This window comes from Natator depressus, chromosome 3 (genome assembly GCF_965152275.1).
Source record: "Natator depressus isolate rNatDep1 chromosome 3, rNatDep2.hap1, whole genome shotgun sequence".
NCBI lineage: Eukaryota > Metazoa > Chordata > Testudines > Cheloniidae > Natator > Natator depressus.
Genome location: NC_134236.1, coordinates 16,457,336 through 16,482,167, shown reverse-complemented (window position 1 = coordinate 16,482,167; position 24,832 = coordinate 16,457,336). Strand labels below are relative to the sequence as shown.

Genomic DNA, 24,832 nt, shown 5'->3' with positions numbered 1-24,832 from the left:
TTTTAGTCATAAAGTAGCAGATTCAGCTAAGTCCCACTTTCCTTAGGGATTGTCCATATTCTGCCCTGGAGAGTCAGGGATGTGGAATATTACTTCCTTGCACAACTTTATTGTAGCTATTAAAAGACAATCAAGTAGAATAGGGAGGTGGCAGGCAGTGATGTGTGTTTCAGTCTTTTGTGGTCTTGTTACTAAAGGAGAGTAATTTTGGTAGAAATGCTCTGCTGCTTTTGGGCAGCCATGTGTGTCCCTGATCGGGGGAGGGGAAGAAAACTTAAACCACCACAGAGCCAGAAAAAAATAACTGGTTTGAGCTGGCACAGCTGCGCTGGGGTGTGTTAACTCTTGGTATTATTATGACTGAGGTTTGATTCCCAGCATTGACAATGAAATATGGAACCAATGATCACAATTGGTATCTTTCCAGGCCTAAATGACTATACCAGCAGGGATAGTAAGAAGGTGAGGCCTTCACTGGGGCAAAGAGTACAATTAAATTCAATTTTGAATATTGGCATATGTGCACCAGCCCATGAGGGCATATGGAAAAATGTTGGCGAAAGGCTAAGTGCAATTGTAAGGATCTTAATCCGTCGCCAGTGGTCATGGACTATAGAACTTAAGGAAAGTAGTTGGTAGCTACTGTGACTTGTGTGGTTAAAATATATCACCTTAGTCTTATATTTTTCATGTAGGCACCTACTGTTACTTTATCACCCTGCATGTTTACCTTCCTTTACATGTCACATCTTTTGTCCAGAATCCAGTAGGATTATTTTCTCTCTCCCTCCCCCTTTCCTAATGTTTCTTTTGCTAAAAAGGTAGAGACTTCCTCAATTATGGGTTCTTTAGTAAAGTTATAATTCTATTTATTTTAATTCTGTATTTCAAGTGAGTGACGGTACAACATTAAATTAAAAAAGGAGAGCGGAGAAATATGGTAAAAATGAGTTCTCTGGGCACCCATCTATGCTACTGCAGGGCTGTGAATGCCTCGAACAGAAAGCTAGCACCTGCAGAATAGTTCTAGCAGCAACACTTGACTGATATTTCAAAGGCCAACTGCCTTCAGATAGTCATGGGAGATCTTCAAAATTGCAGAGTTCCCATTTCATTTGGAATTTAGCTCCCACTTAGTTGTGTCAGGAACCCAATGACAGCAAGTAAATTTGGCAAAACGTTCATTCATCTATCAGTTGATTTTCCCATGGGTCCAAAACCCAAAATAGGATTAAATGTATCTTGTTTCAAGTTTCATTTCCAAGCTTGCTCCTAGTCTAGTAATGGGCAACCCCAAAAGGTTCATCAGTTTGATTTGGATAAGCTCGCTATCACTGGAGCTTACCTGAAACTTTTGGATCTGCAGAATTGAACTGTGTATCCTTTGAGAACAAATTTTGGTATTTGTGATGGGATTTGCTTCTGATAGGGCAAAAATCCCCTGAGAATAGCCTTTCTCATAATATTTCAGCACTTTCACTCTTGCTCCCAGGCAGACACACACAAAAATGAAAATTAATTGAAAAAAGTAACCACACCTTTTCAAAGTTCAGAAGAGTTTGGGTCAGAGGTGGGAGATTTACAAAATTTGATAAGATTTGGGGGTCTTCCTTTTTCAAGTGAAAGTTCAAGAAGGGGGGACCAATAGCATAACAAACGGAAAGGCTAAAAGAGGTGTTGATCTGATAGGATTAGAAAGAAGCTGAGGAGTTGGGTGGACATACTTGTAGGGGCAATTTTTCTCTCCTTTTGTGAATGATTTTTGATGGGCTTTTTTGTTGCACTCTAAATGGAAGGGAGAGTTGGGAGGAATATTCTAGCACAAAAACACTCATGGGAGAGGCTGAACAGAATTTTACTGCAATAAGATTGAAACAGTTGTATGGTAGCTTCTCCCATGGCAGGCCTCTCCTTTTGTTACAGAGCTCTTATGAACCTTTTTTGCCCTGAAAACCCTATGGACTGAGCTGCTCTGATTGTCCAACAGTTTGCCCTATAAAGGGGGAAAGTACCCTGTCTGAAGGGCCCATTAATCTGCTTACATCTTCAGTCCCTTTCTTCTCACTTCCCTCAGTGTTAAATCCCACTGTGAATTCTCCTTCAGCTTTTGTGCTCACACCCACTCTTCTGCTTCCTAGAGTGGTGCAGCTGATCTGCTGGCGATGGGAGCCACAATGAACAGCTTCATTCAGTGGTCCAATTTGGAATTATACCTCCCATTTTAACTTCTGTGAATGAAACACTCCATTTACCATTGTTTTAAGGAAACTTCAAGGATATGACTATCACTGAATGCTGTATAAATTAAAACCAATTCTGAAGATATGGCTTCATTCTTCCTCAGCTTCTACAACATATTGAAAAGGCATTGGCAGGAAACCAGTAATGAAACTGACCCATTATCCTGTTTGTTTTGGGGGGATATTTTTAATCAAATTTTCAACAACAACAAAATTCCTTGGAAATTGGGAAAACTTCATGCAGCTCTAATCTTGATAGTAAATGTGTGGAACATACATGAGAACTGGAAAGATAAAGGTTGCTTGCTAAAGATGGTCGCCATGTGAAAAATATATGTATTTTTTACCACAGCTCAAAGCATACTTAAATGATAGTATGTTCTTAACCTAAAATACCTAATGTTCATGCACCCAGGAAGGAATGCTTACTATGAAAGACTATTCAACTTGCAATTTTTAGAACATCTCCATGTTGTAAATGCATTCCGTCAGTGTTTGAATTTGAAGCCATCGTCCTCCCCCCGTTTTCATAAGTAAATCAAAAGTAGCTCCATATCAGTTATGGGGTTACCCAGGTGTAAAACAAGAGTGAGTGAAGCCTTCTAATTATACAAAATTTTATTTCCATGTATTTAGTTGGAGCATCCGGCTTAGACAGTTTTTATGTAGACAGTGGGAAAACAAACAAACCAAAACAAAAAAATGCTACTTTTACTAAGGAACATTTGGATTTATACTGAACTGTCTGAACTTTTTAGAAAGCCATGAATTAATTGTACATTACTTTAACACATATTTTGCACAAAGCTGGTTACTATGCATACTCCTTTCATCTAGAAGATGATCACTTAAAGTAGTTTTCTAATTTAGGCTATTGTAGCAATAAATTGTATCTGAATATCTAATTATTTTTGTTTATTGTAAATAATACGTCTTTTACTGGATATTTTATTTCAATTATTGGTTGACTTTGCAACTGATCTCTCTCTCTCTGACCTATAAAATCTGATGTGCTTTAACTGAGGGCCCTGTTAAGGAAATCATTATGTGGCACTTTGAAAAAAAAAATGAATAGGTGGCATATGATAAGGAATATTGATATCATTTGTTTATAGCGAATGTTACTTGACAAACCTGTTCTGAGCAAGTTGCATGGTATCTGGGAAACAAATTCTCAGAGCTGTATTGGGTAATGGACAAGGGAGCCTTTCTCATCTGTTTGCCTGTTCAAATCCAGCCTAAGTCAGTAGAGACAGAAGAGTGGCCTATGAGGAATGAATTGGTTATCTCAGTCTAATGCTTTGCTGAAAAATATCCACAACACAAAACCAGCACCCCATTTGGCATCCTGGTAGGTAGTTTCAGCAGAGAGGCCAATGATTGAATCGGTAATGGAGACTGGAATACTTTCTCCTCCTTTCCCATTGAGACTGAGACACTTCACTGGGGGAGCATGGGGAAGTTTGTACTGATTGTTCTGTGGGGATAAAAAAAAGGACTCAGTTCTTTGTCAGTCTGGCACCTCTTATGAGCACTAAATAAAATGGTGTGGTTGAGGAGCCACTTAAAACTGATTGCCCAGTGGGTGAAATTCACCCCTGGGCAGACAGCCAGTAGAAGGGTTTGCACCACTTAAACCCTATTTGGAGGGGTGAATTTCACCCAGAGAGAATACCCTGGTATGTGACATCTTTTCATTTTCAAAGAGCTCCATAAGAGTTAATTACACAGTGCTCATTGACTCATACCCATGAGGGCTGAAGACAAAGGAAAAGGGAAATGCTGCAGACAACCAGCTAATACTGATTCATGAAAAACAAATAGAAACTTGCTATAAAGTGCAGTTTGTGAATTAGTCTAGTTCCAGAGCAGGGAGAAATCCCAATTTTTCACTGACTTCAGAAGCATTTACGAGGGCAATATTTTCAGGAATATGAACTGTTATTGACCAGTTGCTGCAGTGGATTAGGCACAAACATGCTTTCCTTGGGCATCAGGTGTGTGTGTCTTTTTTTTCCCCACTGTTTTTTCTCCTTAAGCAAAGGGCCCAATAAAAAAACTGCATTCTCCACTGATGTTTGGGTTCTAAGCCTGAACCTCTATATGGGGGGAGTGTGCAACTCCCTTGTGCTTTGCGGGGACTCTCTGCTATGGAACCCCATCCCTGTAGCACAAGAAGGAGAAAACTAATGAGCCAACCTCAAGTGTTCCAGAGATCCCATCCTCAGAGCACAGGGAGAAGGAGAGGACTGGCTGCTTCTATGTGTCAGCAACCCTAGAAAAACTTGCACCCCAGCTACCAATACCCTCCCTGGCTGCTGGCTCTCCACGAGCAATGTGACCTGCTCCAGGTTGCAAAACTCACCAATTCCCCATCAGAAGTGCCCCTACTCCTCTGCTTCTAAACTGTGTCCAGTTCCCCCATGAGAAATATCTAGCCGCCCCCTCCAAAAATGTTCCTTTTATAATCATCCTGACCCTTTACTAGATGGTTAAACTCTCCTCCATTCTCACTGCTGCTTTTTCTGCTGCCATAACCCTCCTGCTCCACATGATAAGCAATACGTCCAGTTTTCCGCAAATCTAGCAATATGGGACTGCAGTAGAACTAGAACTGCCTGCAGGAGAGGATAAAGCAGGTGTTGTCAAGGACAGTACTACTCAAAGTGGTGTTGGTGTTGGTCCGCAAGCCATCGGCTGCCGGTCTGCGCGCACATTGGAAAAAAAAATTGCAGGTCCCCCACATCAGATAGCTTGAGAAGCACTGGTCTAGGATCCAGTCACAGTGTGGCCCCACTCTTGGGTGGTGCCAGTAAGATCCAGGAACTACAGGAGAGGAGACCTGGGAGAAGCAGGAGAAAGTGATGACTCACTGAGACACAATACAGATTTCAGAGTAGCAGCCGTGTTAGTCTGTATTCGCAAAAAGAAAAGGAGTACTTGTGGCATCTTAGAGACTAACAAATTTATTTGAGCATAAGCTTTCGTGAGCTACAGCTCACTCCCATATTCTTGGAGGCCGGCCGGTCTTTTCTGTTCTTGTGAGTACCTCTCAGCTATGATTGCGGTCCACCTGTTGTCTGTGAGCCATGCTGTGTGGCCTGCCCATCGTATCTTATTATGTCTGCTTTCCACGACAATATCTTTCACACCGCTGCGTTCTCTGATCATTTTATTTGGGATGCGATCCAGAAGGGAGATTCCCAACATAGCTCGTTCCATTGCCCTTTCAGCTACTGACAGCCACTGCTCTTCTTTCTTCATCAGTGCACATTTCACTGCCGTACAACAAGGCTGGCAGCAGTGTTGAATTAAAGATATTTGCGCGTGTGGTCATCGATTTTTCCTTTTCAGCTGAATAAGAAAAGAAAATATCCTGAAGAAAAATGAGTTAGAGAAGATTTCAGTTAAGTTGAGTGTTTTACATATTCTAGAAAATCAGTCTAAGGGGTGCAAACAGATATGAAATGATAGACCTGTGAAAAAGTACAAGATATAGAAGAAAAAGGTGAAAAGAAAAGGGAAAGAAGGCAGAATAAAATTGAAAGGAGATATTGTTTCAGAATTTCAAAGCCGACTTAGGGAATTTAACCACACAGTTCCCATTTGAGAGTAGCATGGCTCAAACCTCTAGTCTGCTATAAGAATCTCCAGCATAGTTTTAAATTTTATAGAAATGGTGCCAATTATTACATGGTAAAGTTTATACATTACTAAATATGTATGGCTTTAGAATTATTGCCTAGCCTGGAGGACACTAATAGTACAATATTGCCTCAGGCTACAAATAGTTTCTCAGATTCTGCAGTATTGACTGAAGCAGAAGGCTTACATCAATAAACTATTTTTACTTGAAGTATTTTTGGTGTTGATTAATTTTCTTTCCTCTGAGCCAAGACAATAGTATATTTTTGTGTAGTTATGGACATACAGACCCAAAATGGATATGCTATAGGCAGAATTTTCAAAAGCATTCAGCATCCACATTCAGGGCCAGATTTTCAGAAGAGCTCAGCTCCCATTTAGGCTCTAAAATAAGTGGTCAGATTTGCAGAAGAGTGCAGCACATTGGGTGCACTTTGGACACTGTGCTCTTGAAAATCTGGCCACGTGTATTACAAATGGGAGCTTTGGGTGCTGAGCAAATTTTGAAAATCTGGTTCTTATTTTGGTGCCTAAGTGGGAGCTGAGCTCTTTTGAAAATCTTGCCCCAGTTGTCGATATTGAGCACTTGAAAATAAAACTCTGCGCTCTTTTGAAGTTCTGGCTCTGTATCAAAGTATATTTTAATTGTATATGCAGTATGCATTGGCCCTGATGACATGAAGTCTGGGTGTAACCATGGACTGCTCCCTACCCCAAAATATATGTGTTATGGAGGACCTCAGGTAGGCTTTCACATCTGACTTAGCACTATTTTGCTGGTTAAATAGGACTAGCCTTATTGAATTCCCTTAGGTCCTCCTCACTGCAGACTCAGTAATTCATACAGATTCTGCTCCATATCCATGAGGATTTTTTGTAGGGCTCTTGTTGAACACCAGCTGCGATTTTTCAACATTCAAACCTTGACGTGATCTCCTGCAACAGTTAACCCATCTTCAGAGTAAGATGATTTTGACATTTTAGCCTCAGAAGGTCACGTTGGCTTCTCTTGACCCATCACTTGAATAGGTATGCGGTACACGAGCAAAATAGGAGGTTGAAAATGTCAGAATTGTCACAATACAGAGACTGCACTAGTGCATTTTCCTACCTTTGGCAATGAAAATGTACTTGTTCCTCCACACTACATGGTAATGGAGGCTGCTGCTGAATGTCACTTACAGCAGTGTTGTCTGTGGATGTGTTCTACGAGGTGAGAACACTGATGAGTGGGGGTCTGTGACTTTCCACGTTCCATATGGAAAACATCTGTAGCTGGCAATGTATCTCCCTGAAAAGCAATGTTCTGCTGTTTTAGCGTTATGTAGGTCCAGTGTATCAACCTGACTTTGCAGAGATGTTGATTATCACCAGACTCCAGATCCAGGTCGTTTGCAGAAATGCCAAAATAATCTTTTCAGTAAGACAGACGCTAACATTTTATACTGCATTATGCAAAATGAATATAACAGCAAGTGGAAAAGTATATGGTAGTTAAAATGTTTCCAAAAATAAAACAAAAGAAACAATGTCTTACCCTTTATTGTGGCCCCTTAACTCCAGTCCTTGGAGAAGCTTGCTGATTGATGCCAGTGATGCAACCTGAAAATTAATGTCAATTACCCAAAACAAATGCATATAAGTAATGTTAAGGGTCTGATTTAAACCCACAAAAGCCAGGAAATCCAGAGCTACTGTAGGGCTGAAAGCCTGGACTTGACACTCCAGTCTTACCACAAGCCATTGTGCAGTGAAAAAAAGCAAGGGAAAAGGGAACTGCACCATCACAGGGAATAATGCAATTTAAGCACCACACCCTTTCTTTGCCCCAAGCCTGGATCCACAAGGTCCCTGTATGCTTTACTGTGAAAGTAAAACGTTCAATGTGGCTCAAGAAATAGCTCTCCCCCCCTTTTTTTTTAATTAAATAAAACTTACCTTTTGGGATTCAACTTAATTAAGTGTTCTTTATTGAGACCAAAATAAGTGATCATACTTACAATATTTGCTTACTGTTTTTGCTTACCCAAAAATCTGAAATGAAGTAATTGCTGTCAGTGTAATTAGTGTATGTGAAAGATACTTGCTGCAATAATCCCACATCCTAATGAGATCAACTTTGCACTCATGATAAATGAGCACACAAAGTAATCGAGCTGTTCTGGTGTCAGCATGCACACAAATCAAAATGTTCTTACATCAAAGAAGTACTTATTTTAAAAAAATCTTTCCTACAGGATTTAAATATTTTTCAATATATGATTTTTAAAAATGAGTTGTGATATCACTACAAGCCCTTGATGGAGTTATGAGCGGGTAATCCATCTCTCCTCATTCATAAGCCTATATTTAAATGATTGAACAATGGCAGTCAGCCAGGGGAATCTCACAGCCCAGCCAGTTTGTTGCTAGACAAATACTAGTTGTAGATTTAAACGTATGGATTTTTGCTGTATACAAAGGAAATATAAAATGGCTAGTTTTCTTTAAGAGCATAATTTTGCCATGATGGATCAAACTAATGGGTCCATATAGTCCATTACCCTGTCCCTGACATTGGCCAGTCCCAGACACTTCAAAAGACGGTGCAGTAAAGTGATGACTAACATAGCAAATACTGTAAATAGGAGAGGGATGTTGAAGTGAATGGTGGATCATTAGCTCAGCAGAACAACTGAGATATGTTGCAAAAATGATGGACAAATTAGAAATGGTAGAAAGACAGGTAGACACTTGGAAAGTTTATGGATAACTTCAACCAGACATCAGAGGGACTTGGATGGCATTTCCCCCCATCTTCTCAGGCAACTTCACCAGTTTATGAATGGGGATGGTCCCTCATGAAGATAGAAGGAGCCTAGCCTTCCTCACATGAGAGCCCATCACCCTTCCTCCCTTTCATCCATGAGTGACTGACTGTCCTGGATTCTGAGAGGTGTAGTTATACCTAAGAAGTCTTCGGAGTCTTTTTTTTTTTTTTAAAGTCTTCCTCTTTGGATTGGGTACAACAAAGATTCTTTTGTATCTCTGTGTGGTTCTGTTGATGCTGCCTTGTGCAGCAAAGCCATCACACTTGCCCTTTGGGGATGGCTTGCAAACCCAGGGATAGTTGCAGGGGGCAGTCACTGTACCTCAGGGAGCATGGAGACTATAGCTGTGATCCACATCATGAGAGGTGGAAATGGGAAAATACTCCTTTTGCCCTCCCTGACTTGCACAACTGGAAAAGAGCAATCCAAAATCTGGTCCTTAACAAAATAGATGCAGGTGTTTCTTGAGCATATCTTGGTACTAAGATCTTAATTGTATACTGGTAGGAGATGGTGAAAAGCATGGGACATTATCACAAAGGCCCACTCAGTGGATCAGTCAGTGTTTGTGGACAAGCTGATCATTTTTATTATTGAGGTGGTCTTCTCTTTCCATACATTTTACAGTATGCTAATTTATCTATGTTTTAGGCTATTTTTATCCCATGATCCAGTGCTTAGTTTGCACAACTATATACTTTTCATTACTTTGACATGTAATACTCTCTAGTCTGGTGTGTCAACAGAAAAGATACTTGAGCAAGGCTAAATTAATTTGGGTGGTTGTTTAAGGGAGAGAGATTGTGTTATGGTTGTCAACGATCGGAAGCAAAGCTTGCAGAATAGGTGAGTTGATGTCCCACTAGTGTTTAATTGTCAGCCTTCACAGTTTTAATTGGTATATTGTGTTGTGCACACAGTAGGTAAAGTGCTGAGCATATAGCACATAAAAAGTAACCCTCAGCACTTAATCAGAAGTGCCCAGTATAACTGAAGATCAAATAATTCTAGTAGCGGCAGCCAGTACGTCCCTCGGCCCGCACCGCTTCCAGCAGCTTCCGTTTGCCTGGATCAGTGAACCATGGCCACTGGGAGCCGCGATCAGCCGAACGTGCGGACGCGGCAGGTAAACAAACCGGCCCGGCCGCCACGGGCTTTCCTTGCACAAGTGGCAGAACAAGTTGGGGAACCACTGGTGTGGAATAAGCCTGATTAGAGTTTAATTTAGAAATGGGCCTTAGCTGTAAAGGCTGCAGATATTTGGATGTGGTGTTCCAGTTCTGGCCTATTACAAAGCAACGACAACGAAAATTCAGAACCGGATCCAAACTCTCCCAAAGTTCAGGCAGAGTCAGGTGTCATGTTTAAGTTTCAGTCCATCTCAAATTAAATTGTTAGAAATGTCACAAAGTAATGTATACTTCTGGTAAAAGATTAGTATTACAGGATAAATTACATCAGTGCTTAGTCTACAGCAATCGGTGGTATAGAAATACTTATGAAAGATAGATTTGGTTCCATTTTAGAAACTAATCCTTAAATCTTACTCAGGACCAAATACCACAGTCTTTAGACTGGTAAAATTCCTTCCTGTTAATGTCAAAGGGAGTTTTTCCTGAGCAAGGATTGCAGAATGTATGTTCCTCTGTTTTTAATCAGTCTAACTGCAGTCTATGCAAGTTTTGCCTGAGAGGGGTGAATAAAACCTGAGTAAAGGTGTTTAGGATTTGGCTCTTAATTCTTCTCCTCAGGGCAGAATTCATTCTGTATGATTTTTTTAATCTATTAAAATGTTGGTTGGCTTCCATTGGAGTTCAAATCCTAATATTACCAAATAATTATGTGTCGATGATTAAATGTAAAAACAGGCATGTAGTCTCCAAATGCACATTTCAGTCTGGGTGGCTGAAATAGCTCATAACATTCAATGCATGAAAATTGGGTGGAATTGAATAAATTAGTGGAATCACAAAAGGAAACCACTATAGGAAATAGTTTTACACGTGTAATCATTGAAATACTCTAGTGAATGTGTCAATCTGTACTAAATAAATATATTTGTTTATAGACATGCTCTGTATTAGCTTCCACTCTTTCACAGCACTTTGCCAAATAAAATCCCACTCGAAGTAGGATGTTCGCACCCGAGTAGGAGTTTCTTGGATAAATATTTTTTTTATATTTGAGACCAAAACCACTTCTACAAATTTCTGACTTTGATTGAAATAGTATATTTCTTTTGCTTTTTTTCTTCCCATCTCCTCCACTGGCAACCACTGATGCATTACCTTAACTCCTCTTACCTCCCACTGCTATGGTGAACAAGAACCCCACTGGAAACAGAGTGCATCAGTCAGTAATGAGTGCTGACCAGTAATAGAACTGGCCGCACCCAAATGCTTCTACCAGCAACGGCCTTGGAGCCTGAGAAAATTTCTCTGTTTGCAGAACAACTTTCTGCACTCTGCTATTGGACAGGGTCTTATTTTCCCAGCTGAAATGATTCATCGCATAAAAGAAAGAATACAAAATTACATATATTGAATGCACCATTCATAGAATACATTTCGGGGGGAGGGGAGGGAGGAAGAAATATGGTGCAAGATGTCTGTGGATATTGTGTTTCAGTTTAACATTTAAAAAGGAGTTAATCAAATCCCAAGAAATGATTGAGTAAAGGTAAAGGCCTTTTATAAGCTATTGTTTTTCCTAAACCAGTTAATTTCATTTCAAACAAAGTTCCATTCCTCTAATGCTGATTTCAACATCTGCCTCTGTAAATGTAATATTTTAGACTTAAGAACTGCTGGGAAGAAATAATCTAATAAAAATAATAATTATATAGCATGCTGTATTTTCAGTGCTGTGCAAACATTAGCTCTGTAATCAATCAGTCCTCAGAACTGGGGTTGGTGAATGGTAGTATTCCCATTTCAAAGACGGGGGGAATAGAAACAAAGAAGAGTTAAGTGGTTTGTCTGAGGCCACACAACAAGTAAGTGTCAGAGCTGGGATTGGAGCCCAGCACTTCCTGGCTCGTACCCCTGTGTTCAAGTCACGGGACCACACTGTCTCGCTACCAAGAAAATTGTTTTCAGTACGCAAGCAGGGATTGTGAGGCATAATGACATCTAGAGAAATTAAACTATTTTCTGTGCTGGCCAAAGTAACAGCCTGAGCCCCTTCAGCAACTAAAATGAAACCTTGAAAGGCCAAAAGTATCTGTCCTTGAAGAGGAGTCCAGTCAGGCCATTTCATGTAGAATTAATCTGTGTCGCAAGTCCAAGGAGGTCCAAAAGTTTGCGGTACATTTTCACATGGGAGTTCTGTGACTAAATCTCTAACAGTGCTCTGAGTTATAAACGGTAGTTTTCAGACTCCAACCATACATTAAAGTTCTCCTCCCCAGGTGTCTCAAGACTTTAACCTTGTTCTTGGATCTAATAAACTTCCCACACATATGTTATGGTTGCAGTACAGTTAAATCCAACAAATTGAGAAATATCAAAAGAGGACCCTTCAGCATATCACTCCAGCACTCTTTATCTACCCAGTTTGATATAAATAGGTAAAATTGTTAAGGGGCAAAATTCCGCCCCACACCCTTATGGATACAGAGTGTCCCTATTGCAGTTCTAACGTGTTGGATAGGCCAAGCTCTTGATAGCCCACTCAGGGGTGCATATCACTTTCATACCAGAGGCTAGGAGTAGACAACAGGGGATGGATCACTCGATGATTGCCTATTCTGTTCATTCCCTCTGAAGCATGTGGCACAGGCCACTGTCAGAAGACAGGATACTGGGTTAGATGGACCATTGGTCTGACCCAGTATGGCCGTTTCTTATGTTCTTATACAGTGGGGTGAAGCTCCATGTGGGGATCCTTGTGTGCTATTGTGGACGGAGATTTTGAGGCAGTGGGTGGGCCCATTGGATCTGCTCCTGTACTGGTTTGGGTAGAGAAGCGGTGGTAAAGCAACTCACCAGCCACTCTGAATCCTGGGGGATTCCTAATACCTCACCCCGAAGAAGACTGTGCTGGGGAAAGTTTTTGGGCTACATGAAATAAGAGTCAGAGCAGGATTTTTTTTTTTCTTTTCAGTATACTAAGCAATGTCTCATTTTCTTTAACAATGCAAAAGAATTTCTCTTTCTCAGACAAATAAGTCTATTAAAATTGGTGGCAATGATGGAAAGGACTTTGGAAAAGTAGGTCTGTTTTGCAATTTACTATGCTGCCAAATTTTGCTTTATAGTTCAATTTTTTCCTTCACTCTCCATTGTTTACAGTACCCTCTGAGAAACTTAAAATGATGTTTCTCTCCCTGCCAGTCTTGTTCTTTTTCTTTTTGCAAACATTGATCCCCTACTCCCTGACCCCAGTTTTTACTACAGCAGAAACCCATCATACCTTTGCTTTAATTTCCTTCATTATGAGGATATCAGCACAGCCCTGAAAACAGCATTTGATCGTTACCTGCTGTGTTCCAAGCTGGTAAAATTAGCTGAATGACAGTACACAAGCCAAAGTCAACTGTTTTGCGTGTGCAACATCAATGGGTAACTGAGATCAGAATTTGGTCCTTGTTTTTCATATGTCCTATATCTGAACAGAGACTGTTATTGGGGATTTTTTGTTATTCTCAGCAGCAGCCTTGTGTAAACAAGTAGCCCTGGTGTAAATAAGAATCTGGCCAAACCCTTTATTTTCTGCCACACCATTGTTTGTCTCTAGTTTAAAAATAAAATAAAATGCTTTTTATAATTGTTGTTCTCAGCAACAGAAAACAAGGTGTTTTTTTAAGTTACTTTGAATTTGGGGTGTAGGCTGTTTTCTTTAACAGACTTGGGTAGGGTACACGTGCATCTAGATACAGCAGCCCTGTTCTGTGTGACTATTAAAAAGTTGATACCATTGGCAGTAGATAGTAAGCGGAATCCCAGAACTGACTTCAGTTAAAAGCTTTTTGTTACAGATTGTTGAAGGGTGGTTTTTCGAGGCTGCACTTTTATCAGTGTTTGCTTGTGGTTGTCTTACTAAAATGTGCTGGTGTTTTCGGTCCAATTCCTAGCGGGCAAATGTCCACATCACAGAAGCCACTGTTGTGACGCTTATTAGCAGTCTCAACAGTCAAGGAAAAAATAGGCACAAATCCTGAAGTTTTTGCCTACCCCTAGATGTGACTAGGACTAGGTTGAAGCATATATGTGGGTCACTTCTGATGAGCTCACTATTTTGTGGATCAATACTACACTTTCCAGCACTGTCGATCCAATGCTAACGTAAATTAAATCAGTAAGGATGCATGAATGCAGCAGAGAGCAGAATTTGGATGGCTCAGCATTGCCACACATGGATACATATGTGGTATTTATTGTTCATTTTTTGTATAATGCCAACAGTATATACTAGGCACTTATATAAATAATACACACACATACTTGGAATAATAATAAACATCTGTGCTATGGCTGCTGATTTAACATGGGGTAGTTGAAGTAGAGCTTTAATTGCTATTGTCCTATATTAAAGAGGAATACAGTATTATACTTTTGTATCTATATGTATTGTTCGTAAGGATAGTTCATATCCACATAGGTTAAGTTGGACCTAAACAGAAGCAACTAATTCTAAATGGCACATGGATTTTCTTTTCTCTACAATGCTGTTTATACTTAGCCCCTTAAGTTAATTTTTATTATAATCCCTAAATAACCTGACACTTCTTTGTATGTGGTTTGATGAAGCAGGCTGGAGAAATTAGAAGAGTAACCTTTTAATCACTGGTTTTTTTTAATGTAGACATTTCTATGTTCAAAGAGTTATGAATCTGTCCAAAATGACTTGTTTGATATTTGGGGACTTATGAAGTTTCAAAGTTAACATTCCACAAATAAAATGGAAAGAAGAAATGGGGGGAAAGAGCATATTTAAAATTCGGGTATCTTTGTGTTTTATGGGTTCCAGGTTATTTGGAATGGAATGAAAGTTAATGATACATCCTTTTTTCCATCCTGCCAGCCAGTATCTGATCCAAGAATGTCTCTTACTTAGAGGACAGGGCTCCCTCCACTGTTCTCAAATAGAGGCTTCCACTGTCTGAGCTATAATCCTCCCTGTTTTTCACAGTAAAGCTGTAAAAATGCAGCAGGAGAAATATTTAATGAAAAAGTTTTCCACACAAGTCCCATATCAGAGATAAATTAACCTCATGTGGCTCAGTTTACATGTATGCAAATATCAGAGGTTAAAGCAAAATTATTAAAAGGAGGAAAGGCCCATGGTATGTCACAAACAAGATATGGAGCCTATATTTATTTGTGCTTGCTAATGAAGTTCAGCCAAGGCTTTCGCTTTGATTTTGGTGTCTGTCTGCCATTCGCTTTATGCTTTGTAATCAAATCAGTTGCCCCCACACATACACAAGGACAACAAGAAAGCAAGCCTTCTAGTTTTGAAAAAGTTATTGCCCAACTTGGATAGAAAGGGCCCTTAATTCAGAGATATACAATTTTTCAGTGACACAATGCACCAGGTTCTCTGCAGGTATAAATTGGTGCATCTCCACTGAAGTGAATGGAACTGCAGAGTTACACCAGTCGAGAATTTGGCCCAGTATACCTTAGCACTTGGGATGTACACTGGGGGTGTGCTACTCATAAATGTTTCAGTTTTTACCCAGTGAAAGATCTAACGCAAGCCAACCAATTCAAAAATCATGGCACATCTGTTTCTTTCTCAGCCCAGTATCAGTCTCTCTCGCATCATGTTACAGCAGTGAAATAATTCATGCAATAATAGAAGTTAACTAGAGCTGGGTCTATCCAGCAGTGTTAGGATTCTGATCTGAAGTTCTTACAAATTCAGGAGTATTCAAATTCTTGGGTTTGGTTCAGGCTCTCCTCTGTGACTCACTGCTTCAGTATGTCTGTGTTGAAAAACCCAGTGATGCCCATTCAATAAAGTGACATTGCGATGGCCGTTGGATGTACGGTAAGTTGTGTTCCATTCTGAATGACCCTGGGCCCTTATTATGGGATGGGAGTGGTGTTCTTCCCTTTGTTTCTTTGCACATCTCTCGCTAATGTGAATAAGAAAAACATGCGTAAGGCAAAAAGACTAGAGGCCCTTTTTGTAGCATTCAAGAAGTCATTTGGTGAATACCTGTTTCTCGGGCTTGGTTTCTAAATCTGCATCATAATGGTGTGCAGCTTCCATTTTCTAGCTAGACAAACAGTTCTGCCCCCTCTCATCCAAACAAAGGGAAAGGAATGGAGTTGCTGCACATGACTGAGAGAGAGCACAACAGTGATCTTTCCTTTCTCCTCCTGACAACACATAGAGTTAACGCCAGTGATTTCATACTGTTTATAAAAACTCAATTTGCTAGATGACTTACATTTATGGAGTAACAGTAGGAGTTCTAGAGAAGGACATTTTTGCTATCAACATTTTTGCTATTAAGTATAAATCTGCTTAAATAAGTTAAGGGCTGTAACTCTTCCTGAGAGATTGATGATGTGAATCTTTTGAAAGAAAGAAAGATACATGTAGGGAGGATACATGAGGCTATAGTGTGGTATAAAGGTCTCATTGGCATGAGTTTGGGGTTGCCATGTTACTTAGAAGTGGGAAGCCAGGGACTGGCTCTACAAGTCATCTCAAACAAGTGAAGAAAAAGGGCTAGATCTTCGTTTACACCAAGACCGCTGTATGCTGCCAGAGTGATATAAGGTAGCCTTGGTGTACATAAGAATCTGGCCAAACCCTTTATTTTATGCCACACCATAGTTGGTCTCCTGTTTAAAAAAAAGAGAAAATGTTTTTAGAATTGTAATAAAGAATTGGAAAACACCTGTTGACATTGTTTTTCACCTATCTTGGCCTGGAGAGCCATGGCTTTCAATACTGTGAATCCAACTGTCATAGACCTTAGAGATTAAAATGTATTAGTCAGACTATTTGATACCTGTAAAATAGCTTTCCTATGCATAACAGTGTTTAGATCTGATGTCCTGATATATCAGAACTAGGTAGAAGTGCTCTTTTCCTCTGGAACCGGGTGATTCAAGCTCCCTGCTGCTATAAAGGACCCATTCCGAAAACATTCCCTTTAGAATGAGGTTGAGGTACAGCCCGTGTTTAGGTAAATTACTGTGAGACCACTGCAGATGAGTGTCACTCATTTATAAATAAGTTATTCAATAAAATGTGCATAGATGAAAATCACTTTGGCAGGCACTGGAAGGGAGAAGTGTTTTGTTTTCATTCTCTCTGAACTCCAAAACAGCTGAAGGAATTTTGTTCAGACTTTCCGGGAAACTTCAGCTTCAGGCAGAGATTAAAGAATGGAAAATTTCAGCCTAAGGAGGCATGAGTGAAAACGGAGTTAAGTAGGAAACTTATTTGCAGCCCTAGCTCTAGCAGACACTAACTATAATATATTGCTAAATATAATCTAGTGGAGTGTCCTGCTTTGTGAAGATGATGTCCTCCCTGCTCTGAAACTTGCTTCTAAAATGACCTCTTCAGGGGTATAGGGAACCATATAATGTTGCCTATGTTGGAAAACTTTAAGCTTGATTATTTCCCAGGTGATCGAAGCCAAGCCTGAGTCTGCCTTTCAGCCAAAAATCCTTTCCCCAACAGGACAGAATATAACCATTTATCTTTAATGTGAATCCAACATTAGTCTCAGATTCATTTATCTCAATGTAAACTCCACAGTAGCCTTAAATATTATATTTATGTGTTAAAGGTTGTCACTGTGGTTATAAACTCTGTAAAATACTGAGGTGAAGGAGCTAAAGCATTATTTTTGCATGGACTTCAAAATGCCAGCCATAATGGTTTGGGCAAGCTGTAGATCCAAACTCCTTGGGAGTTTATGCTTGTGGTTGTGGGAATATATTGTATCCTTTTATTAAAGTTATTGTCTGGCCTATTTTTGTATAGTTCATGTTTGGGTATTGGGTTTTTGATAGTCTTTTGTTTTGTGCTGGTATTGTCTTGTCAGATGCCTAGCTGTGTATCCTCTTGACTAATGTTCTTCTCTTTTATTTTAATACTGTTCAATCTATATATTGTAGTATGACTTGTATGATAGAGGGTGCTACGGTAAATAGCTGGTATGTTTTCTGTTTGCATATTCAGTTGTCTGAAAACGTCTCTTTATAGAAATTGATTGGTGTTTTTAAGTCTGTTCACTTACAATTCAATATACATATAATTTACATCAAAAAGTTACTTGAGACTAACCCCTGTACTCATTTAACACCATTATTCAGTATCCAGTTCCAAAGAGGAAAAATTGATTACGCTCATATTAGTTAGGAAATAAATTCAGAGTTTATATATAAACACCCAGAGAAACACAAAGGTGGTAATGGATAGGTACAACTAAAGAGACATCTATTTACAATGATAGGCCCCATATTTAGGTTTTGTGAACTGAGATTAGAATCTGTCCCAAGTTTTCCAAACTAAGAAAAATAAAAATGTTTCTAGCATTTTTAAAAAACTTCAGTGGAGAAAAAAGTTCTGTATGGAGATAAATATATTCCTCAACAGTGTCTGCTCATACTCCTCACACACATTGGAGCGTTATGCTTGTTATGCATAATTATCCGCTATGGTCATTTTAGCCTTTCTTGTGAGGCAGCTGATAATAACCACTGCCAGAGATAGGATGTTGCACTAGATGGGCTGATCATATATGACAGTTCCTATGTGGCTCTACATAAGAGGCAGAAAGTGAACCTGACTAAGAACTAGAGTATAAGCAGAGTGAAACAGACTAATCTGTTTTCATTTTTCAAGCTGAGTGACAAACGGAAAGTAAACCAACAGTATACATGGGGAAAGTCATTTAAAATTCTTTCATTTGAAGATGTTATTAGTATCACAAAGAAATATTTTTCAACAATATGCATTTTAACTTGACAATATCCCCTTAAAACTTGTGGTGTCCAGTTTTTGTGTAAAGGAGGCACAACTTCCTGCATTAATTCAGGAGGAGATGTTTAAAGTATATGGAGGATATATTAGTAAGATATAGCACTGTATCTTATTAAAATTCTCTTTCTCAACTACTGTTTAACCCTCCCATTTCTTTATCAGTGGAAAGACTTGATCCTAGGCTACACTATATGGGAGATCATAGTTTTCTGTACTGCACAGAACTCCTTTAAGTTTAATTTGGTTTTGGGAGGATATACTAGTGCCTGTTTATATAGCTTTTGGCCCAGACTATACATTAAATCTGGAAAAGCTGTAATGAGTCAGTAATTTATAGACTATTAAGATTTTTAGGTTAGAAGTGATTCTTGAGCGATGTGAATAGAGAACACATGGTTATAAAGGACAAGCAGATTCAGCATAATAGTATATTTTTTGTCCCCACATATTTTGTAGGCAATTAACAAAATAATGTCATCTTTTTGCGTATCTGTTGCTGTCTTGAAATAGAATCACTAACCACTTGTTAACCACACTGATTTTTTAATAGACAGAGTGGTTGCTCATTGCTTCCCGACCAGAAATGTTCAGATTAAGCACACTATTAGATTGCAGTCAGAATAGTCTACAAAACAGGAAGAAAGCCTTGCCTTGCTCTGCCTCCTTCCCTTGTTTGTGTTGATGTGATAATTCATTACAGATTTTCTCTTTCTTTGACAGAGTGCCTACTGCAGAAATGGGATGACTTTTCTAGCCTGCTAATATGGATGTGGCTGCAGTGACAGGAAAGACAGTGTTATATTAAGGTGATTTTCTTTTCCCCTCCATGGAAGAAAAAAAATACAAGCTCTAATGTGTCTGTGTACCAGTGAGTGGGCTGGTTTGTTGTGACTATCTACTGGCTGACTCTGTCTCTTTTTCCAGCCCCCTCAATCGTTATTCTTGTTTACTAGCTGGAATGTTAAGCTAATTAATGGCAGGATGTTTGGGATAGTGTGTAGGTGGACAAGAATGCAGATCACACAATTTTGAAATTTGCAGTGGGCTTACTGCTGTCAGCCCCCATATCTAAAGTGCAGTGTCATTTTTTATTTTTGTCTGTATGTTTTAATAGATGTGTTGTTTTGTAAAGCAGGTTTGAGGCAAAAAGAGGCCAAGGATTTGGATGATTATTTATGCTTTCCTTGTTTTTTCAAAAGTAAAACTGCATTGTTTTGCATTTAATTCCTCTCAAATCAATTTCTTAGACAATGCTAACAGAATAATACCCTGTCTAGCCAAACAAGGGATTTTTCAGTGAGGATGATGCATAGGAGGGGAGATGAGCTAAGTTCAGATAAGAAGGCTTTTCAGATAGGAAAACTTCAGGTAAATGACTTCAGGTCTTCTTGTTTCAGTTAAATATTAATATTTTTAGAGTCCAAAGGAGCATCTATACTGAAATCTGTAAATTCTTAATATTGAAATCTCTTTTCTTATCCTCTTCTCTCTCCTGAAGTCAGTGGGAGTCTTTCTATTGACTTTATTTGATCATTGGATCTGGCCTTTTGGCCCCAGTTCACAAGGTACTTAAATGTGTGTAACTTTAAGCATATTGTTCTGTTGACTTCAATGGGACTACTCAAGTACTTAAAGGTACAGCCCTGCTTAAGTGCTCTGCTGCGTGGACCGGATCCTGTTGATGTTAATGGGAGAAAATCCAGGCCCTTATTTATTTTTAATTTCTGTTGCTCCGCTTTGTTTTTTTCTTTTTGTTTGTTTTGGGGTTTTGTTTTGTTTCTCCAAACTCTGGCTCTCCCTTTACCCCTTTTCCCTTCTCTGTGCTTCCAGTCTTTGATATCCTCACAAGCCCATTCATTTTTTCCCATGGAAAGTATACACATCTAGAAGTAACCAAGGTCACGCTTGAGGAGACCAAAAGGCTTAGGCCGAGATTCTGCGTCAGAATCTGCTGCTGTGCCCCTATGGCATCCCACTGGGACAGAAGTCAGTGCTAGTGTATCCCAAAGCAGAGTCAGGGCCTTAAAGACTAAAGTAAACCTTTAAGAAAGACAGATCGCTCAGGAGACCTAGGAGATCAACTGTCTGCATTACTTCTATATAGTGTAAGCAGTCTCCTCCTTTCAGCTTAGTATGTGAGGTTTCAGCTCCTGCCACTCTTCTGATACAGTCTTATACTTTATAAATGTTTTCATTGGGCAGTACCTGGACCCACTCGTGAAAAAAAATTAAACTAAAAACATGTGTCTCTTCCTTGTGATCAAAAAATTGTGAAGCATTGTAAATGTAATCACAGTGCATCCAATATTCCTGCTATCCATAAACTGCCTCCTTTTTTACCTGCTGCATGCCAGTCCTTCTGGAATTAATCTGAATGTAAAGGACTAAAAATAATGTGTACAATACAGTATATTAAAAAAGAAAAAAGTTTTCTGATGTTCCATCTGTGCTTGTTGAAATGTATGATTAAACTTTTCTTTTTATCATCGTTCTTATTTTTCTTGGCGTCCCTAATCATGGAAAATTATATGCTTGCTGTAAACATCCAGACTTTTTAAAAGGACACCAGCATTTATTGTATTTGGTTTCGATCTTCAGGCATATAGACAGAAGAAACCATTTCAGGCGCTGGGTTCTGGAATCCAAATTCCTTCCTTAGCTGTCTCTCTCCCACATTTTACATTTTAAAATATGCATAAGAAGGAAAAATACTGGCGCTTAGTTTTTACTGGTCTACGTAAAGTCCCAGAGAATGAAGACTCAACATACATTTCTCTCAGAAATATGACAGATCATGTTTTTGTTGGTCTGCTGTATGTTTGTCTATCTTGAACAGTTTGACAGGCAATTATTTATAAAATCTGGGTTTTCCCAGTAAACCCATATAATAACCTTTCACTTCTCTGCAGAAGCCAGCGAGCTGAATTTAGAATAAAACAAGGTAGGTTATGTCTCCCTATCTTGGACTAGGCTAGATAGTCACATAATTGGGGAATATTCATTTTTTATTTTTTTTTCTTGTTGCTACGCAGTCCTTTCTCTGATTCCTTCCCTAACATAAATGAGGGCAATAGTGAGTGAGTGTCACTGATGCAGTTTTCTGTAACAGCACTCGAATATATGCAGCCTGGAAAAAAGATGAGCATTAAAACAAAAATTAAGAAGGTAACATATGGTATGATTTTGAATCACTTATGAAAATTACTAACGTAGGATCAACTTAAATGCCATATATTAACAGCTTTGCTTTACATCCTTTTAATTGGTAAATAATGTTGATTCTCATCACAGATTTTTTAATATTAGAATCAGTATTTGTAGGTCAGTTGTCGTGCTATAAATTACCTAAACGAGGGGGAGACAGTGGGTGAAAGCCTGTCTATGGGAGTTTTGCCATTGACTTCCTGGGGCCAGGATTATACCCAGTGTATCTAATGAGTAGAGAACAGGGCTGAGAGTAAGGAAACAATGGGTTTACTCATAGCTCTATTTCTGACTTGCAGTGTGCCTGAGTCACCTAATCTTTCCGTACCTCAGTCTACTTACCTGTGAAACAGGAAAAGTTATGAACATATTTGTAAATCAGTTTGAAATCTTTAGCTGGAAAAAGCTATTTAAATGCAAAGTGCATTTCTAATTAGCGATCATCTGGTCTCCACATACAGTATGAATTGTCACTTGTCACTCTTCTTTCTGTAGCTCTCACTGAAGTCAGTGTGAGCTGACAGATGATGCGCCGAACTTCTCAGGAGATGCTTAGCACTTTGCAGGATTGGACACAAGTAATGCCTTTCAAATTCAGTACCACTGATCAAACGACGATCACTCTGCAAACAATTATTTTCCAGCACTCTTTGAATTTAAATAGGACCTTACTGTTGTATTGACATTCTGCCATCAGTCATGTGCAGATCTCATAAAATATTTTATAACTTCCTGTCTAGCTCACACAGAATGTTTCATAAACACTTCTACAAATAAAGAATAAATAGAGAATGACATATGTCTTGGGTCTACCCCCTAGCTGAAGCCTATTCTATTACAGTTGCATAAGTGAATCTTCTTGTTTTGGAGTCCAAGGTTTAGGCTTTTTTGTACCCCTACTGTACATCTGTACTGAACAGCAATACAGCTAGTGAAACGCGGTGGCATGCATTAAATCCTGGGCTTCATTCAAAGGGCACCAAGCCAGCATTAAGCAATGAAACCATCCCCGAAGGAATTGAATGTAAATTTGATGGTTTAAATGAGGCCAGATGCCACTATATATATATTTTAAAAACTGAATCTTCTAATGCAACTCTTTATTTATTGTGCTCAAGACAATGACATTGTTTTAAAGAAAATGCCATCCACTGTGGAGGAGCAAGAATAAGGTACTTTAACTTTTTCATAAATAATTGAAATCTTGGCAAGTGAAACAAACTTTATAAAGGCAGATGCCTGCAAATTTGAAAGAAACCTTCATACTTTGTTAGGAACCATTTTAACTCCCTAAAGAGCACTCGGAGCCAATACAGTAATAGCCTTTCTCAGTAATCAAGCCCCAGACATTTATTCACCATTTTTACTAAACAAAATGGATTAGGAGGTGAACAGGACCAGAAAGATAAATAGGGAAAATCAAGAGCTGAGATTATAATAATACAGTTTTATTTTTCATTTCATAGCTTTTGTCCGTATTTATTGATAATTCATCTTAATTCCTATTGGACAGAAGTACTGGCAGAAAACCTTTATACTGATGATAATCTTGCGTATCTATCACACTTTTCATCCAGATGCTCATCCAGACTTTCTCACTGACTGGATGAAAATGTGTTCTGGCAACCGTAGGCCTTGTCTACACTGATGGTGGCATGTAGAGTACATTTAGCTACATGCAGCAGTGAAAAGTGGTGTGTAGCTACATGTGGCAGTGAAAGTCTCTGGCAGGGGGTGGTAGTGGGAAAAGACTCTCTGTAAATAGGAGCTCCCTGCTGCCGGAGCCTTTCCCTGCAACCACCCGCTGCCAGAGCCTTTCCCTGCAGTGGGGAAAGGTTCTTGCAGCTCCCAACTATTGGAGCCTTTCCCCGCTGAAATCAATGGGAGTTAAGCACCCAGGCATTTTTGAAAATCCCACTAGGTGTCTAGCTGCATCTTTAGGCAACTAAATAAATGTAAAAATCTGGCCCCACATTACTTGCCCAGGCTAATAGAGGAAGTCAGGGGTGAAGCAAGGAATTGAACCTGGATCTTCTACATCCCAGGCTAGAGCCCTGACCTCTGGGTCATCCTTCCTGTCCATGTAGTTGAAATACTACAACTGTCTAACAGTGCACAACTCAACCCAATGGTTTAGGACAGGAGGTGGCAAATACAGTATCCAGCTGGAACTTCAAGGGGAATTGGGTAGAAGGAATATAATTACTCAGTTTAGAAATTATCCAGGACACAGTAGGTAAAACCCTTACTCTCCTGATAAATGCCATGGGCTCTGTAATAATCACATCTTGTAAAGACAGAGGCATTACACATCATCTAAAAGATGGCAGCTCCTGCAATACTCTGTCCCTTGAAATCATGCTGGGGCATTGGCTCTGTACCATCTCTGAGGGAAGATTGCAAACTATTTAATCAGCACCACTTCCTGAAGTACCTGAGTGTTCTCCCCAAGATTGCTCGTCCAAATATGAACACAGCCTGCCTATGCCTAGTTTATGAGATCTGGCAAGGGTCGGACTGCAGGCAATAGTATTACAAGTACAATTTTAAAACCCTGCTGTGTTCTAGACAGGGCAGAAAATGGGCTAAGAAATGAAAACCTGGGTGAGTCCACAGGCAGATGAGTTTACAAATATAAATGTGTTTGGTGGTTTCACCCTATTCCTATGTTCACATTGCAAAATAACCAAGTAGCTTTGTGTAGTTCAACTGAATCTGACAATCTTTGCTAGAGAGAACCCTGGGACTGTAACAACAAAGGTGTTGCAAATCAGGACTAAAGCCCCGATTCAGCAAAAGCAGTAAAGCACAAGCCGAACTTTAATAACAGAAGTAAATTCTCAAAGATTTCTAAATCACTTTGCAAACTTAAATTAACATGAACTTTATACAGGACTCACTTCATCTGCTTATGAAATGCAGCCACTTCTGAGGTGAAACGCGATTGCTGTTCACCATCACACAGCAGCACCC

At 39.4% G+C, this 24,832-nt stretch overlaps 1 protein-coding gene and 1 long non-coding RNA gene across 6 annotated transcripts in view; one reads left to right on the top strand and one right to left on the bottom strand.

The window, feature by feature from the left end:
• SUPT3H (SPT3 homolog, SAGA and STAGA complex component) overlaps positions 1–21,056 on the top strand; it is a 465,528-nt gene extending 444,472 nt beyond the window's left edge. For 3 of the 5 annotated variants that reach the window (XM_074947470.1, XM_074947468.1, XM_074947469.1), the window contains one exon: positions 19,376–21,056. In XM_074947470.1, coding sequence (XP_074803571.1) covers positions 19,376–19,417 — 42 coding nt within the window. In that variant the 3' untranslated portion in view covers positions 19,418–21,056. The remainder of the gene's footprint in view (positions 1–19,375) is intronic. The other 2 variants (XM_074947472.1, XM_074947471.1) reach the window with 1 other exon arrangement.
• LOC141983761 (uncharacterized) lies at positions 5,473–8,014 on the bottom strand. The gene is made up of 3 exons (XR_012638501.1): positions 7,912–8,014; positions 7,423–7,487; positions 5,473–5,616 (listed from the first exon to the last, which is right to left on the bottom strand). It is a non-coding gene; the product is annotated as an uncharacterized LOC141983761 (long non-coding RNA).
• Positions 21,057–24,832: the final 3,776 nt, after the last annotated feature.